The sequence below is a fragment of the Protomyctophum parallelum genome (assembly GCF_964188405.1).
Source record: "Protomyctophum parallelum genome assembly, chromosome: 1".
Classification (NCBI taxonomy): Eukaryota; Metazoa; Chordata; class Actinopteri; order Myctophiformes; family Myctophidae; genus Protomyctophum; species Protomyctophum parallelum.
The window spans coordinates 30,917,058-30,935,725 of NC_139697.1; the positions used below are offsets into that span (position 1 = coordinate 30,917,058).

An 18,668-nucleotide genomic window follows, 5' to 3' on the forward strand; every position below is an offset into this window, starting at 1 on the left:
TTGATGACAACGTGTACACCTAATGTCTCGTACTTTCTTCTTCAAGTAACTGGAGAAGCGATTTTTTGGGGGGCTTATCAGTGATGAGCTCACGAATGATGACATGTAGGGTTAACTGCTGCTTTGTAACAAGAAAAATGTGCTCTCAAACTAACCTGGATTCGATTTATCTGCACTACAGCCTTGAAACCATCCTGAAAAGGACACAATAATAGTTCTGTACCTGGCCCATGCTGGGGCCAATGGCCATAAAGGCATTTGTCTATCAATTATAGTTCTTGCAATCCACTTATTTGAGGCATCACAGAGCTCTAGATTGGCTTTGGCTGCAGAAATAACTACTTGGACGTTCCTGTTCATGATATCTGCAATGCTCCTGGTCTCCAAAAGTCACTGGCTTTGCCTCTCTTCCATGTGCTAACAGGCTGTGAATATAGGCAGTTTTGGAGGCAACACTGGATCTGACAGGTTGCCCTCACCTTGGAGCCTGTGCAGATCAACTCTGATGTCCAGTGACTTCTTTATCTGCATCTTCAGCTATCTCGATTCCCCATACATCTAGCGATTCTAGCCAGTTGTGCTTTCCACATCAGCATCTTTCTTTAGCACATCCATGTGGTTGCAGTGGCTAGTCCCATCCCCCTGCTATTGTGTCTGCATGGTTGTCATATTCATGATTTCAGTATATGGGACTCCATAACAGTAAGTAGTACAAGTAAGAAGGTCAGAGTGCCTTCTTATCAGCCCAAGATCAAAGCCATGGCATAGTCATAGAGGGTACACGTGACATCATCATCATCATACCCGGAAGTTATGCCTACTGAGTGGAAAAAACACTTTCTGGCCTTTGCAGCTCATACCTCCATTAAACAACGTTAAACTCACTTTGACACTCAATTTGCCACTCACTTTATGCATGCACAATTTGCACATACTCTATTGTGGTTGAAAGGTGAGTGCTCTATACTGAGCAACCAGGCCACCCTCATGTGAGGGTGCCTGCACCAATAATGAGGGTCCAGACGACAACATACAGTATAAGAACATTCCAATGTTTCTAAGGCTAAAAGTGTCAAAAGTAACACCTCATTCAGTGCCACATGACGCCTTTGGACGCCTATCCCGTGACGCCCTCGTTGCCATGGGCGCCTTTATCCAGATTTGGAAAATTCCTCTAATCTGGTGTTCAGGTGGTGATATTCACATTACATGCACAATATAATTATAAATTCTCTCTTTTATTTATAATGGACTTCGGTGGCAACGAGGGCCAAAACTGGTATCCACCTGTGGCACTGGATGAGTTTCTTGGACATATGCAAATTAGGTGTCCAAACACACCCAATCATAAAGATAAGTATTCCAAAATGTTTCTTATTGTCAAACATCCTGAAATGGACACCAAGTTTGCATGTGTAGCTCATCTGGTTCAGAAGATATAGCCAAAACCGTTTTCAGGTGGCAGCCATATTGGATTTAGCCACTATGGCGACTGTGAAGGTCACCAGCTCAGGCCCCCTAGCTAAATCATTAGAACATGCCCTGGACTACATCTGGGCCAAATATGGTGCTTTTAGACTGATAGCACGAAATATCCCTAAGGGCCTGGACTAAAGAGGCCAATTGTCACTATAAATTATATAAAAGTGGTTTCTTCACAATTGATCTTAAATCAGAATATTGTTTTTGTATTCCCCATATATGAAAACATAAAAGAGGACTTTTCAGTCTATTTTCTGCCTTGTTTAGTCAAACAAAATGTGTTTTATTATGTTTCAGCATAGTGGTGGCCGCCATCTTTAAATGCTCCATTTGAGGGCTTAGCGGCCATTTTTGAGCTTGGCATACAGCAGATTTGGATTCAGCAGACCTTAATACCCCTAAAAAACATGTATGCCATAAATTAACACGATTTTCCTTCGGGGTTCATATATTTGGGAAAATCTCTCTCTCTCTCTCTCTCTCTCTCTCATCTGAATTTATTTGACAATATTAGCACTTGAAAGGTAGTTACTAGTTATCTATACATCCATAGGAGGTAATCCTAAAAGCTCGAAATACATCGGATTTCTCCCCCAATATAATAGCTACTGCAAGAATAGCTATAATTTGAATAAAATCAATATTTTACAATTAAAGCACGTGTGCTCATTATAGAATAGGCCATTTATGAGTAATAGCACAGTTAAATTGTCCCATTGCCTCACAATATAATCTATTGCCAACACTCCTGATTTTAGCAGGAGACCCCTGAGGTCTACTTCTTGTCTCCTGAATTGAAATATATCCTCAATTTAAATGTGCGTGTGCAAATTTTAGCAGGTGTGATGGGCCCGGTAACACTTTAAAATAACTATCTGTTATAAGATCAGATCATTCATAAACTGTTTTAATAACAAGTTATTAATGACTTGTTATGCGTTAAAACCAGTATCTTGTAACTTAAATCATGTAAGTAGTGCATTCAGTATAGTATGGAACCCTCAGGCCAAAATGTCAAATTGTGTAGGCCTATATATACATCTTGAAAGTCCATGGGGTCAAAATCATGGGGTCAAATATGGCACTAATGGCCTTTTCTCTAACGCTAGCAGGCCTTTTAGAATATGATGTTGCGTTTGCACGGGCAGATATGTAAAAGCTACAATGAAAAAAAGTACGTACTGTAGCTTCTGCAAATCATCTCACGTGTCTTTACATTGTTTCATCTGCCTGTGTGAACGCACCATTAATGCCTTGACGCACTGAAAGCGTCTTTGCACTGACATCGACCAATAATAAACCTACAATGACTGCCAATTGTCACTACAGTAGAGATAGATTTTTTTCTGTTAAACAGGTGAATCACTCACTCAGTCAATACCCATTTCAATAGTCTGACGGCAGTAACATACATTTTTCACAGAATGGGTCACACATTTGTTTTAGTAAGTTGTCGGGTGATGACGAGTGGCTATGAAAGTCTGTGCAATGCTACCGGAGGGTTGAACTATTATTCTAAGTAAAGACATTCCCTCATAATCCCTGGCGTTCTTGTGATTAATTGTTCTAATTTGTCTTTGTAATGAAGATTTTATGCACTGCAATCTTTCTATAACATCCCTCTCTACAGTATGTAGTTGTTCTGACAATCTGATCTCAGTCATCCTGCATTGATATTCTTAGTCACCTGATGAAGACTATTCCTTGTAATGCATGAGCACTACTTTGATCTGAGAGAGAGAGAGAGAGAGAGAGAGAGAGAGAGAGAGAGAGAGAGAGAGAGAGAGAGAGAGAGAGAGAGAGAGAGAGAGAGAGAGAGAGAGAGAGAGAGAGAGAGAGAATCCACATAAGCCTGAGAGGGAACATATAGTCTGAGTTGAGGGAACATATAGGAAACTTGAGGACGCTCCCTCCTGTTTTCGTATAATTATCATGTGTAGTCTGTTAAATCTTCCATACACATGATGTAGCCCTGAAAACACGTCTTGTGAACCATGCATGGCTACTACACATGCAGATGTGTCAGATTTATGTTCATAAAAACTAAAAAGAAAACCAAAAAATAAATAACGAAATCCAATCCATACATCTAAGGGTAGTGTTGGCGTCAACCACCAACACTAGATGGAGCCAAATATCATTAGAGAGTTGCATTTGCGCTGTTTAAAATGGTATTCTTTAAAACCACAGGCTTCACAGCATTAATTATTGTTATAAAGAATGTCAAGTGTGAAACGGATACCATGTATCTAATTAATAATCATTATACAATCTCTAGAAGTATTGCGCATTATACATTACAATATTTAATTACAGTACACAGCATCATGAATGGACTGATCTGATCAGCTGTTCGTCTCCCTTGTGACGTCACTTCCGCAATGGATTGCTCCATCTTCTTGTTCTGTTGCGAATAACACGATAGTAAACCACGATAAAGCTTGTTTTGTACATTTCAAGAGATTTGGGGATTCATTGCTATCGAAGGTATGTAAACTCACCTCCCTGTCGTTTGTGTGTTTCGAGACGAAATGCCCTAATAAGTGTTTTCAGCCAGATAAGTTCGCCTTTACAACTTCTGCATTTATTGCCGTCTCCCTGCCTGCTAACCTGGGAAGCTATAGTGGTCCTGTTTGGATTGGAAGCCCATGGTTGTTTAATGTTGTCAACTGGAGTCTGGACCGTGCTTCTTATCTGATCTACCCTAAAATGTGTCGTGTCTAGTCTAGTGGACCTTTGTTGTCGTCAAAGGCCCAATCCGACCCAGGCGACCCTGTTAAATGTTAGCCTATACATTCTCACAGATTTGTTTAGCCCTGGTTCTTGACTCTCGTATTCATACGAGAGTCAAGGCGTAACTGCACCCTGTTTGTTGCGCTCGCTACATTTACAACGTTTACGTATATATAAACATTCGGAATTCAAATATAAAGTACTCACAATTTGTCCCACGGGTGTTAGTTAGTTGCTGCTCCAGCGATTAGAATTGCTGCATCCCGCGTTGTTTAATAAAAAAGCATTTTTATCCGAGCTGTTATTTTGCCATTGGCTTTCAACTACGCGCCCCTATCGGTCGGGAGGAGGGTGGCACTCGGTGTGTTCGATATAGGTACGCTGACCGCCCTGCCAATACAGACTAATAGGCGAGTGCGCTCCCGGTGTGCAACTGTGGATTTCCCAAACGAACCCCTTTTGAAAAAAGTAGCCGGGGCGCTCAGATAAAAATGCTTTTTATTAAACAACGCGGGACGCAGAAATTCTAATCGCTGGAGCAGCAACTAACTAACACCCGTGGGACAAATTGTGAGTACTTTATATTTGAAATCCGAATGTTTATATATACGTTTTATACTGCAAAAAACAGGGTGCAGTTACGTCATGACTGTCATGATAATCATCATGGCAGTCATGTTTCAGGGCTAAGATTTGTTGTACATGGACTTTTCCTGTATGTATTGTAGTTTTACCCCAATGTTTATAACGTTACATTACTATATTAGTGCTATAATTTCCTTCTATCAACACCTCGAGTCTATCACTAGAATAAAACATCTCTCCACTGCCTATTTATACTCATTTGCTTCTTGTATCATTATCGCCATCTTTGTCACAAATCTGTCATGCAATGACAACATATTTCCCTTCAGTCAACACTATTGATTTCAGTGCCAAATATTTGCTTGTATAATGATTATTGATTCTACATAGACAATGAAATAAATGTATCATATAAACAAACTACCCAGCTATAGCAATATAGCATATTTGGCTATAACATTGGATAAATTAGTTCAGGCTGCAGTAAAGGTGTAGTGTAATTCTATAAATTGATTAGACAAGCTGAGTTAAATGACGTTTTCCATGTTTGGGTTTAACATTATGATGAATTGAACAAGGTAAACAAGTGTAGTGCTTTATTGGGTTGTCCACTCACAGTTAACAGTTTTTTGTATTGAGTTGTGCTTGAAATGTACTGTAATTCTGCAAACTGTTAATAAATACTTAAATCGAAATTCACATTACTAATGATTTCTCAAACAAATACCATATCACACACACACACACAGCTCCACCTCACTGAATTAGAATATTTTGTAAAAGTTCATTTTCTTCTGTAATATAATTCAAAAAGTGAAACTTTCATATATTCTCCATTCATTGTGCATAAAGTTAAGTATTTCTTGATGATTATGGCGTACAGTTCATAAAAATCTAAAAATCTCAATGAATTAGAATATTTTACGAGTTTAAGTAGTCATCTCAGTCATCCTGCATTCAGTGCATTGATATTCTTAGTCACCTGATAAACTATTCCTTGTAATAAAAATTGTTTTTTTTAAATGAGAAATGTCGACCATCTGAAAAGTATATTAATGTATGCAGTTAATACTTGGTCAGGGCTACTTTTGAAGAAATTATTTCATCAATGGGGCGTGGCATGGAGGTGATCAACCTGTGGCATTGTTGAGGTGTTATGGAAGCCCAGGTTTGCTTTGATAACAGCCGTAAATTAATTTGTACTGTTCAGTCTTATGTCTCACACCTTCCTCTTGACAATGCAACCTAGATTCTCTGTGGGGTTCAGGTCAGGCCAGTTGGCTGGTCAGTTATGCACAGTAATACCATGGTCAGTACACCAGTTACTAGTAGTTTTGGCTCTGTGGGCAGGTGCCAAATCGAGCTGGAAAGGAAAATTAGCATCTCCATGAAGCTTGTCAACATACTGAAGCACAATGTACTCTAAAAAGATGGCAGTGTTGAAACCATTGGCCTAAATCATCACTGTGTATTTTTGGCTCTGTGGGCAGGTGCCAAGTGCTGCTGGAAAAGGAAAATCAGCATCAACATAAAGCTTGTCAATGTACGGAGGCACACAGTGCTGTAAAATATCATAGACGGTTGTGTTGAGATTCTGGAAAACAGTGCTGATTTATGCCATGTTATCTGCATGGTGTTGGTCCACTGACAGTGAAAACAGCCATCTTTTTAGAGTACATTGTGCTTCAGTATGTTGACAAGCTTCATGGAGATGCTAATTTTCCTTTCCAGCTCGATTTGGCACCTGCCCACAGAGCCAAAACTACTAGTAACTGGTATTACTGTGCTTAACTGACCAGCCAACTGGCCTGACCTGAACCCCACAGAGAATCTAGGTTGTATTGCCAAGAGGAAGGTGTGAGACATGAGACTGAACAATACAAATTAATTTACGGCTGTTATCAAAGCAAACCTGGGCTTCCATAACACCTCAACAGTGCCACAGACTGATCACATCCATGCCACGCCCCATTGATGAAATAATGTCTTCAAAAGTAGCCCAGACCAAGTATTAACTGCATACATTAATATACTTTTCAGATGGTCGACATTTCTCGTTTAACAAAATATTTCTTTTGTGGTCTCGTAAAATATTCTAATTCATTGACATAGGATTTTTTGATTTTCATGAGCTGTACGCCATAATCATCAAGATTAAAACAAAAAGATTTTAAATACTTGAATTGTATTACAGAAGAAAATTTACTTTTACAAAATATTCTAATTCAGTGAGATCTATCTATCTATCTCTATCTATGTGTGTGTGAGATTTGATTTAATCAATATTGTCCATCCATCCCCATTGAATTTTCATGCTTGGAAGATCAACTTTATCATTATCTCCATCTTTATTTGTCCCACAGGGCCATGTGTGTGCCATCTGATCCATCTTGCAGCTGAGGCTTGAATCAGTTTTCCAACAGTACATTCCAGCTATTCTCTGACCAGCCTGAGGTCTGAAAACATTGTTCTTCCAAGGAGTTATGTGGACCGGACGGTGTATAGAAGAGCATCACTAACAACTTAGCGCTAGTATCGAGCGATTCAGATCTGACTTTAGGGTTGAAGACAGATGGTTTTGAAACATGGAACAAGGTGTTGTGGACAGCCCTGTAATCCTGGTCATCAAAGCTCCCAACCAGAAGTACAATGACCAAACCATCAACTGCTTCCAGAACTGGACAGTGGAGAAACTTAAGGCCCATTTGTCAGACGTGTATCCCAGTAAACCAGTGAGTATACAGTTCATAATGTATGATCATTAGGCTTTTAATCACTCATTACCATTCATCTGGATAAAAAACTGCTGGATTAAATTAACTTTGAAATATAATTATATGAATTATATTTCCATCATTATTTCCACCTTGTCCATGTTCTTATCCACTTTCAATCTGGCATTCTTATTTAATAATAATAATAATCCAATAATGATGGATTTGATTTACAATGCACTTTACATTTAAGCATTGATATTCTGCCATCTAAACCATGCAATATCGTTAGGGACGTGCAGAGAGTGTTAGAGGCAGGGGCTGAAATCCTGTAACAAAAACTACAAGCTCACAAATAGCCTATAGAGGACACAACAGTGTGCTTAGTTATAGAATAACTCTTCCTACTTCCAGGCCGCTTCCCTACTTCCTTCCTTCACGGGTGATACCGATACTAATTAAGGCTCTGTTCCACTTAGTGTGCAGTGGTTCTCAAACGTTTTAATTTCAAAGACCCCCATAACTCTTGAGCGTACAAATGTGGTACACTACACACTCAGAGTTACACACCCGTACAGGGCCATTTGGAACCCACTCAAGGACACTTTGAGACCCACTGGTGTAGCAGAGTGTTTCCTGAGTGAGCCAACATGCAAAAGTATTTATTTAAAGACGTTTACACTGCGGACAAAGCCAACTCGGATCGTGACAAATCATGACAATAAACACAATGTTTTGGGCAGATCAAATAATTAGAAAGAAGAAAAGGCAGGGTACAACACTTTTGTTTTGCTTCTTACTAATTATTTGATCGGCCCAAAACATTGTGTTTGTTGTCATGATTTGTCACAATCCGAGTTGGCATTGTCTGCAGTGTAAACGTCTTTAAATAAATATTTTATGAAAAGCCAATGGGGCATTATTTCCTGGGCCACTCGTCGTTCTGAAAGGGGGTGGGACTGCAACGCTCTATAGCAGCAGCATCCTTACTGTTTGACCAGAATGGAACTGAGTCTTCATTAGTATCAGCGGTAACATCTGTGAAGTAGGGAAGGGGCCCAAGTTCTTTCCAAAATGGCGGTTGCATCGTGCATGTAGCCCATTTGAGTAGTGAATGAAAACCAGCTAACATGTCTCTAAATAAAATGATTGTGTGTGTGCTCGGCTCACTGTGCTGAGATGAACAAGGGCTTATAATTAAGTAAAAATAGCCATTTGGCTAAGCGTGATAGACCACTGTAAAATAATATTTGTAATATTCTTAGAAATTAGAATCTTTGTTTGAGCTGAATGCTGAATGGAGGGTACTAGTCAGGTGAAATTCCTTTATGCTGCCAATGTGATTTTTAAACATTTCTGCTCTGTCGGCACTTATTGTAAACACAGTTGGGATTGTGTCCCCCTAATCCCAGTGTTGGGGAAATTGTACTGTGAAAGGGCACCAGCCAGGTTTACCATATTTATTTTCTATGCATTTTATTTTAGCATGGGACCGTCACCGGATTAGAGAAAGTTGAACTTCTGACCCTAACACAGTCCCTTTTGAATACAGCAGCATATAGCCTGAGGGGAACCTTGCTATAACCTTGCTGGAACCTTGCTGTAGGCCTACATTGTGTCTAATCCACTTAAGACTCATCTATCCTGTAAACTCCACTGCTCTATTCTCACGCGGTCAAACCCACCATCTTGCGTCATCAATTCCCACGACGGAGGGTCTAAATGCACAAGTCAGCATGTCTGGGTTTTTCCAGAGGAAACACACACACACACACACACAAAACTATTCTTACATACTGTAGCTTTATGGCGAACAATATTCCAGACTTGAGACCATCCACACATCTTCTCTGCTAACCCACTTCTCACTGTTGTATTTTTAGAGTTCCAAAGACCAGAGGTTGGTGTATTCTGGGAAGCTGCTTTTGGACCACTTCACCCTGAAAGACGTGCTAAGAAAGGTAAATGTTGCTGCCTTGTATCAAATGGAGAAAAACGTCTCTCTCCCTCTCTCAGATATAACTCTAAACTTATTTTTTAAACTTTTGCCTATGATATGCCAAAAATAGAGTTGCCAGGTTGAAGGAATTGATGGTGAGGTTGGCATTATAAGGTTCTTTGAAATATAAAGCTTGATGGTCCATAATACATAAGGCCCAAGATGAAAGTCAAATGGCTCATAGGCAAAAAATAATACCGATCATTTTCCAAATGATACTGTCAGAAAAACATACACCGTAGGAGAATTCCGGATTAGAATGTTATTATAACTAGTCCTTACCAGTTATGAGATATTTGCCCCCTCTTGTGGCCGTGAAGGGTACTGCGCCTGGGTGCGCCTGGGTGTAATTGACTAATAAATTAATTAATAATCATTAATGTGTCAAATCGAACAATCGTTACGCCCTCCACATGCATATGGTCAATGCCTGTGTGAAAAGTGGGAGTGATTGGTGCAGGCAGTAAGTAGTTACGGCACTGTTTCTGACAGACAGACAGACAGACACTCAGACATTCGGTTAATTATAGTATGATATATAACGAGTGGTACAGGTGAAAAACCTCCAGAGCGCAGCGCAACTTTGACCGTGCACGCTGGGTCTTAGGCTAAATCTCATATTTCGATCGCTTCTACACATTGTCTTTCAAAATGACCAAAGACAGTGTTTTGTCCCAAAGGGGCTTCTGTAAAAAGGCGAACGAGCATATGACCCAGCATGCATGCTCTGAGCTGCGGTCCGCTTTGAATGTTGTTTTTATTTATTTTTTCGCCTCTACCAAAAGAGCAGATTTACGGTAAGAAAAGCACTGGTCCGGTATTCTCCTTTAATTAGCTCTCACTAATGGACATTTCATTTCACGCCGTTGGCTGTGCAATAGTTTGCCTAATGTTTGCTAATGATCTATGGTGCTTTCTTACAGCACGATGAATACCACATGCTTCATCTGGTGTGTGCGTCGCGGACACCTCCTGGGTCCCCAAAGCCCCACGGCAGCAGCGTTAACAAGTCCCCCGAAGGCCCCTCCGTTGGCCCTGCGGTACCATAACCACACCATCACACCTATGCTGTTAATTTCATCATGTTTCATCATCAGTTACACCTACAGTAGATATCTATAGCTCCTGCTGAATAGATGTTTCCAATATGACCATACTACATACCAATATCACTCTAGCTCTTTTGTTTTTCATGTTTCAGACCAGTCAGAATCCTGGCAGTGCCTCAGCTAGTCAGAACATCCATTCGTCTTCTCCCGGGGAGAGTGGTGATGGGCTGAGACATCGAGCGGGTCCATATCCTTACTACCCCATGCATCATGCGTTCATGCATGGGTAAGAGTGTACCGTTGTATGCATCGATCTTTAAATTCTACAACTCCTGCGTACGTCTGTCATTTGCATCTCTCGAGAACCATCCAAGCAATAGCCCACACATTTGTATTGCTGATGCCCCAAGGGTGGTTGAACCAGCCATTCTAAAACAGTCTTTGGCACGCTTGCATGCAAAGTCAATGATGAATGGTAGTTAATGAAATTACGCAAACGATGGCCATTGCCCGTGAGCCGCAAAATGACAGGAATGACGGACTTCACCTGTGAATGTTTAAATGAAATTATCCAAACTTATACTGAGCCAATCTGACGGCAGTGTATGAAGTCTGATCAAGACATTCTAAGAATAGTGGACGCCATCCTACTACTGCAGTGTGTGTGTGCAGTGAGTGTGCACAAAGAAATCGTTGAACATTTTCACACGGCTCACAATAGTTTCCAGTTTTCCACTAACTGGATCTTTTCTCTCTTCCAGATACTCGTGGAACCAACACGCCCCACAGCCAGCCTCGCTCACCAATGTGACCGCTGCAGCCACGTACCCCCCCATGACACTGATGTGGTGGCAGCAGCTCTATGCTCAGCAGTACTACATGCATTAGTATGTCTCATCACTGTGAAATAGTTGTCCAAGTGAAATCAAATACGAAAAAGTTAAAAGTTCAGATCGTCTCTGTATCGCAGTCCTAAATAATACATAATCATCAACGAATAGCAAAATAGCCGATCTACAAGCTATAAAAAAAAATCACAATCCCCATCTCTCCTCAGTCAAGCATGGGCTGCCTCTACTCAGCATCTCAGGCCAGAGCAGGCCTCGGCTCAGTCTCATCGGTCGTCCAGTCTGCCCAACCAGCCTCTGGCGGAAGAACGCCGTGGCAACGCGCAGCAGGTCCAGATGAATGCCCAGGGAGGGGAGGTCCTGAACGAGGACGAGCAAAACGGTGATTGGCTGGACTGGGCGTACACCGTGGCGCGCGCCGCCATCCTGCTCAGCATCGTCTACTTTTACTCCACCTTCAGCCGTTTCCTCTTGGTGTTTGTCGCCCTGTTGGGTTTCTACCTGTGAGTTCCCTCCCTTTCCGTTCTTAAATCTTGTTCCAAATGGAAAATTGTGGTGTCTTGTCAACTACAATTCACATCAGGGCAGCATGTTTGATATTGGAGTGAATAGATTATTCGAATAAACTAAAACTGTAATTGCCTTCCTTCCTTCTCTCTCCTTCCTCCCCTCGCCTCCCCTTCATCCTCCCGTGTCTTGTGTGTGTTCCCTAGGGGACAAGCAGGCTGGTTTCAGAATGAAGTCCGGCTTCCCGGAGACGACGTGGAGGGAGAGCTCCATAACCCTGATTTGCAAGAGATGGTAGTAATCTCATTCATCCTTGTAACCTTTTATCAAGAATACTTCCCCAGGCTGAGAGGCATTTGAGTAAACCATGATTACCCAGAATTGATGTACCGGTAGTCACTTTCAGAGATTCCAGTCTACAACACATACATTTGCATAGACATGGATCAGTATTTGAAACTGACAGCACTATATCTCTAGACTAGAGTTTTATTTCAACTTATATACAGTATATTTACAGCATATCACTACAGCTACTGTAGCATTATTATTATTTCTAGGTCTAGACCTAGAGCACTAAGTAACATATGAGATCTGGTCGATATGGACAAAATCAATATTTTTTAAATATATATACTGTACCTTGATCAATATTGTGACAATAGTATGGTAAATAGCACAAATCTATATATCAGCTAGAGTTTTGCTATTTTTGAAAAATAAAATCACATCCCAGCTCTACTTTTTAGCTCTATATTTCTAGAGTCTATACTAGAGCTGAACATATTGCGGCCGGCACTACATTGGCCTGTTTGATACAATCAGTCCTCTCATTCAGGAACGGGTGATGGATGAAGGCCTGGATGATGACGGAGAGAGCGGAGAGGAAGGGGCAGAAGATCCTAACGGTGTCCCACAGGTGGGCTTCCTGTCCTCCACCTGGTCATTCATCATAACTTTCTTCATGTCTCTCATTCCAGAGGGGCCGCCTAATGCTGCAAACTGAGTTGTAGGGTGAAGTTGCCTTTAGGGAGTGACTTGGAAGTTTGAGGCGTGTCAACCTGACCGTCTGTGCAAGCACTGCCCTTGAGTACAATCAGTCAGTGCACTGAAGATAATGCTCCTTGTGAGTTGTTTTTAATTTATATATTCAAATACGGTGGTTTTACCACAATTGCATGACTTTTTACAGGCCTGTCTTTTTTTCTTTTTTTTAAGATTTCTTTTTAACCAGACGATTATTTTTCCCCCTCCCAATTTAGTCGTTATACCAATTGATTCTCCCCATACATTTCTGTGTTGCCACTGCTATTTTACCCTACTGGCTCACCTGCCAGTGAGGAACCTCCATCCTACTCCTATTTGACTCTCTAGCCTGTACGGGTCACTAATACAGAGACACCTTTCCCCTCCCCCTGGAATTGAACAGGTGATCATGCAGGCTGATCAGCCTCCAAGTCGACATAAAAAAAGGCACCTTCACTAAGTAGCGCAAACTGAACACACACAGGGCCCAGGGCAATGACAGTTACCCATACTAACACTTTCCTCAGTAAGAGAGGAGTCACTTTGCTGACCTGCTACCCAGAGGAACTGTTTCAATTGCAAGGGGACTCTCTCTTGGAGTCCACATGCGACCGGCGGGTGTCATTGACTTTAACTCAAACTACACTGGAAAGTTACATCCCTACCACGTTGCGAATCAATATGGAACCACTGCTCATCAGAGGACAGTTTTTCTCTGAAGCAAAGACAATGGATGCAAGTGTGCAGTGGCTGTCTGAATCCTTGGAAACCTGGATTAGTGAAACAATGCTTTATTATGGTAGAAATAATAAGTATACAGTAGTATTGGTTACTATAATTTGTTATATACTTGTAGATGGTGGTGAGCATCTTTGTAATGTTGTACCAGGAAAACACTAATTCTGTTTCACAACCTTAACAAGTGTTGTCTTTATACTGTAGTTGCAATATTTGTCTAATTTGGATATATTGTATTGTTCACCAGCTTGTAGTGGCTGTATGCAAGACTGTTTAAAAGGGCTACTTTACTTTAATCGAATACGACCAGTTTTAAGTATGTCCTGACAGTTTTCTTAGAACGTAATTGAATGCTATTTGGTCCCAAAAGTACACATTAATCACTGTCCTAAATGGGTTGTCAGTTTACACATTGCATTAAATGACGTTAAACAACATCAAAGTCACTTTGCCCCACTCACTTTATGCATGTCCATATACCCTCTATACTACTCTAGGTCAATGAGTAGATCAAGATTCAAGATTCAATATTTATTTGAAATCACCCGTCTGTAACACTTGTCTCAATAGCCAAGTCTCCAAATCAATATGGTTTGCACAAACCCCAGCACCAATTCACCCTCGACTTGAGTTTGGAAAGAAAGAAAGGAAGAAATAAATACACACAAGTATAGATTTGTTTTAGGTATCCTGGACTTGAGTAATTAATGGTTTGGAAGGCTGACATGCATACTTTTGGATTGACCTTGGGATTGCTACCCATATTATTTGCCTGTATCAAATGTTATACTGTATACCACAAGAGTGGTGTTTTAGAGGACTTAATGGAACAAGAGAAATGTTTTCCATTGTACTAAAACCAACAAATTAACAATATTGAACACTGAAGGCCAAACTCTGAATCTTCATATTTCAATGCAGTGCAACAAAGAACCAGCTGCCTACATCCAGTGATGGAAGCAGGGACGTGCACACATAGACATCAAAGGGGGCTTCAGCCCCTGCCCTTTTACCCGTCTGTAAAGCAACTGCCGTTTCCAGAGCACTAATGCAGCATTTACTACACGGTGAAAGAAATGCAAATGCCACTCCTTTCCTTTCCATGTCATATATTTATACCGGAAGTCTCCCCGTAGTCTCCTGAACTTCAACACAGCATTTTGCGTTTAACTAATCGCTAGTTTTGTCCAAAAGTGCCCTCTTACGAGCTTTCAGCCCCTGCCTCTCTAACACTGCACATCCCTGGATGGTGTACTCAAAATTCAAGTAAATACATTGAAACAAAATCAGTAGAGGTCGGAAGGGTTCAAAACTAGCCTAAATCAGCCTTTAAAATGCATACTGAACAATGTACAATACAATAAAGTTCACTATCCAACAGCCAGTTTAGCGCACATACAGCAGAGCACACTGCAAGACACCTATAACTGCCTGTGCAAAAAGTATTGGCATGGCCTACCTTCAAGATGGTATATCTTTTTCATTTCAGCTTTCAGCACCAACACCAGATATTAACCTGAGGGAGAAGGGGGGTTTCACACTTTACATTTACCCGGCCTAGAAACAAAAACATTTTGCCAAGATAATGCAGTTCACAAATTGATTACTGAAAGAGGCGTTAATTTGGCACAATTAACTTAACCAGTATAAGTTGGTCATGCAAAAAAGCTCATGTTCCCATTCTATTAGAACAAACCTTTAGTTTCTCTGTAGCAGCCCATTTCCCAAATAAAGCCATATGTGGTACAACAATCATATAAATATGCTCAACTTAGTGGAAAGTTAAACCCAGTTGCTCATCTTAGAAAGAAAAAGAAAAACGAACCAGTTAATCGACAGAGATGATGATAAAAAGGTGCTCACACAGATCAAACGGGATCAAGGCATGAAGAAAAAAAGAGATGATCCGGGCACTCAGTTAAAAAGAGGAGGAAAGCCTTTATTAAATTAAAAACATGTTTCGACCTAACCGGTCTTCATCAGAGCAAGAATTCAAGACCGGTTAGGTCGAAACATGTTGGCAGTGCCCGGATCGTCTCTTTATTTTTCTTTATACCAGTTGCTCATCTTATTCATTTCCATAAAGGTACATCAGCTGCAGCACAAACCAAACAGATCTGCATGCATATTGCTGCATTTCTTTCTCTTTTTTTGTGTGATTGATTTCCATCTTACCCCAATAGTTTGCCATCATTCATGTTCTGCAAAGCAGCCAGAGCCTCTCTGATGTCATGTTTTATAAGGTAAATCAACATTATGATGGGTGGATGAAGTCAGCAGGTAGACCATGCATTGGGAGGTCACGGGTGGAACTTCACTACTACAGTAGGCCTACAAGTTGAAGACAACAGTATTCTACGACTGTCTCAAAACCTCACCAGTCTTTTGGCACGTGACGTGGCTAGATAAGTCCATAGGTTTTCTGAAATTAAAAAACGTAACGTCTGTGCGTTATTCTCGGGTTTATGGGCTCTTCTGCTTCCAAATGCTGAGCCATTGTTCCAGGAGTTTGCAGCCCATTAATTGTTGTGTTGATCACTTAACATTATCAGTCACTCTCGCACCTGTTGCAGCTGATAGGAGATTGCATTTTGGTTGAAATGTACTGGATGATATCTTTGACTTTTACCATAGATTTTAACAAATACCCGGCCTACATGTCACAAACACCTATGGGGCAAAAAGAATGACCTGAGGAAATGTGCAACAAAACTATCAGGAGTGTGAGAGCTGGCAAAGTGCCATAGAGTTAGGCTACTTATAATCGACATGCACGCCCAGTCGCCCACACAGGACGTAGGCTAATTGGCCTGAATAACTGAAAAGTTGAAAACACCTGTAGGCGGAGACGAGTGTTCCAGTCCAGGGCCCCGCCCGCCGTGACATAGCGAGTTTTAATTAGACCCACTGTCTGCACCTGGTAACACATCCAAGCAAGCAGCCACTCATTGTAAAAAACAATCTTTGGAACACTTCACTTTGCTCAGTTATTGTATGAGGGTTCGAGTCACACCCACATGCACCTGCAGGCTGCAGTCATGTTTCAGATGCTTTTCAAAATCGTTGCTTTCTCTGAATTTGTTAGAAACGTTAACAGCAATTACAGCAGTCCCTTGCCGGTGTTGTATCAGTCGGAAAATGATACCACACATCAGTGGGAAAATAATACCACACATCAGTGGGGAAATGATACAACACCAACGATAAAAGCAGAGGCAGAGACAGAGATCGGGCTTCATTGTAGCAGCGACGATTATGATGATCATTGTAGCAGCGACGATTATGTTGATTATTATGATTCTACAGCCATCGTGGAAGGGGATATATTGTTGGATTCATATAAGAACGCAGTGCACCACATATGGGACCGACAAGTGATCGAAGGAGTGGACGGAAGCACCAGCATCTCGGTACCAATAGCATATGTAATCACGGACAAGTTAAAAAAGACCCACAGAACTGCCATTGCTAAAGCGATGAAGATGATATCCGACGTCACATGTGTCACGTTCCATGAGAGGAAAGAGGGAGACGAAGACGACCACAACTACCTGGTGTTCACTTATCACAAGCGTGGCTGTGCTTCCTACGTCGGTTGCATCGGTGGACCGCAGGTGTTGTACGTCGGGCCTTACTGCGTCAAAGGTAACGTTTGTCACGAGATCATGCATGCTCTGGGTCTCAACCACGAACATACACGGCCGGACCACAAGGAATACATCGAGATTATTTATAAGAACATCATCCCGAAGATGAAGAGGAACTTTCGCGCGATACACGGTAACATGTTAAAGTGTGAATATGACACTTGTTCCATCATGCACTACGGAAGTAAATATTTCTCTAAGAACGGCGATCCCACCATCAAAAAGACTGATACGTCTGGTGATTGTGGGTTGAAAATGGGACAGAGAACTAACGTGACGAAACTTGACATTAAAAAGCTCCGCACGTTGTACAATTGTGATGGCAACGTCGAGGAGTGAACAGTGTCCCCGCCCGATAACCTCATTCATGTTTCAAAGCATCTGTTGGCCTCTTGTCACTGGACTGTATGTAGCCTACTGAACAGTCTGACACAAATCTGGTGTGATCTGTGACTGGTTTCCTCCTCATTGTCAACGCACGTTTGCCAGTTCAGTTGATCTTCTACAACAATAAAGCTCTGTTGAAAATGTCATGCTTATAGTGTATTTACTTTACCACACTGACTTACAATGACGATTCATATTACCGTTTATTATTATTATTTTATTTTACAAAATGCTTCCTTATATTCAGTGACAGGTGGTTAACGAGCAACCTGTTTAGAGCAGAGATATGCCTGCTGACAGTTATGTCAGCTGATGGCTGCTCAGAGCGGGGACTGAAGTTAATTATATTGGGTTTAAAATTTATAATGGAACTTTTCTAATTTTCTGCAAATACATTCTCTAATATTTCCCTTCTCTATATTTGTAAGGTTAAGTCAATAGAATATAACTTTGTTTTACTCAAAATTCATGCCTATGTAGGCCTACATAGTGGGCCGTGGCCCTTAATATTAATATATTATATGATAGCTGGTATTTGTCTATTTCAGGAATGATGCTTGAGATAAATTAACTATTTGTATAGCACTTCTCAAAAGCAAGTTCACCAAGTGCTTCACAAAAACAAAACAGTGATGCAAGATCCCAAATACATGTTTATATTACATGCCTTTACCAGATTTTACCTTTACCTGCTCGTTTATGGGGCAAGCATAACATTCTTGCTTTTCATCTACACTACATGTACTTCTCAAGAAATTAGAATATCGTGGAAAAGTTCATGTTTTTCCGTAATATAATTCAAAAAGTGAAACTTTAATATATTCTAGATTAATTGCGCATAAAGTGAACATCTTTTAACGTTTTTGATCTTGATTATGGCATACAGTTCATGAAAATTATATCTCAAAATATTAGAATATTTTATGAGAACACTAAAACTTTTTTATAATACA

General features: G+C 40.8%; 1 protein-coding gene across 1 annotated transcript; it reads left to right on the plus strand.

Annotated features, from left to right (window-relative positions):
* The first annotated feature begins 3,850 nt into the window (after positions 1-3,850).
* On the plus strand, positions 3,851-14,127 carry LOC310863645 (homocysteine-responsive endoplasmic reticulum-resident ubiquitin-like domain member 2 protein). Its single transcript, XM_083772129.1, has 9 exons — positions 3,851-3,969; positions 7,164-7,532; positions 9,398-9,475; positions 10,437-10,553; positions 10,715-10,848; positions 11,324-11,449; positions 11,620-11,913; positions 12,124-12,211; positions 12,756-14,127. The coding sequence occupies exons 2-9, from the start codon at positions 7,386-7,388 to the stop codon at positions 12,921-12,923; spliced, it is 1,152 nt and encodes a 383-aa protein (XP_083628255.1). The 5' UTR covers positions 3,851-3,969; positions 7,164-7,385; the 3' UTR covers positions 12,924-14,127.
* Positions 14,128-18,668: the final 4,541 nt, after the last annotated feature.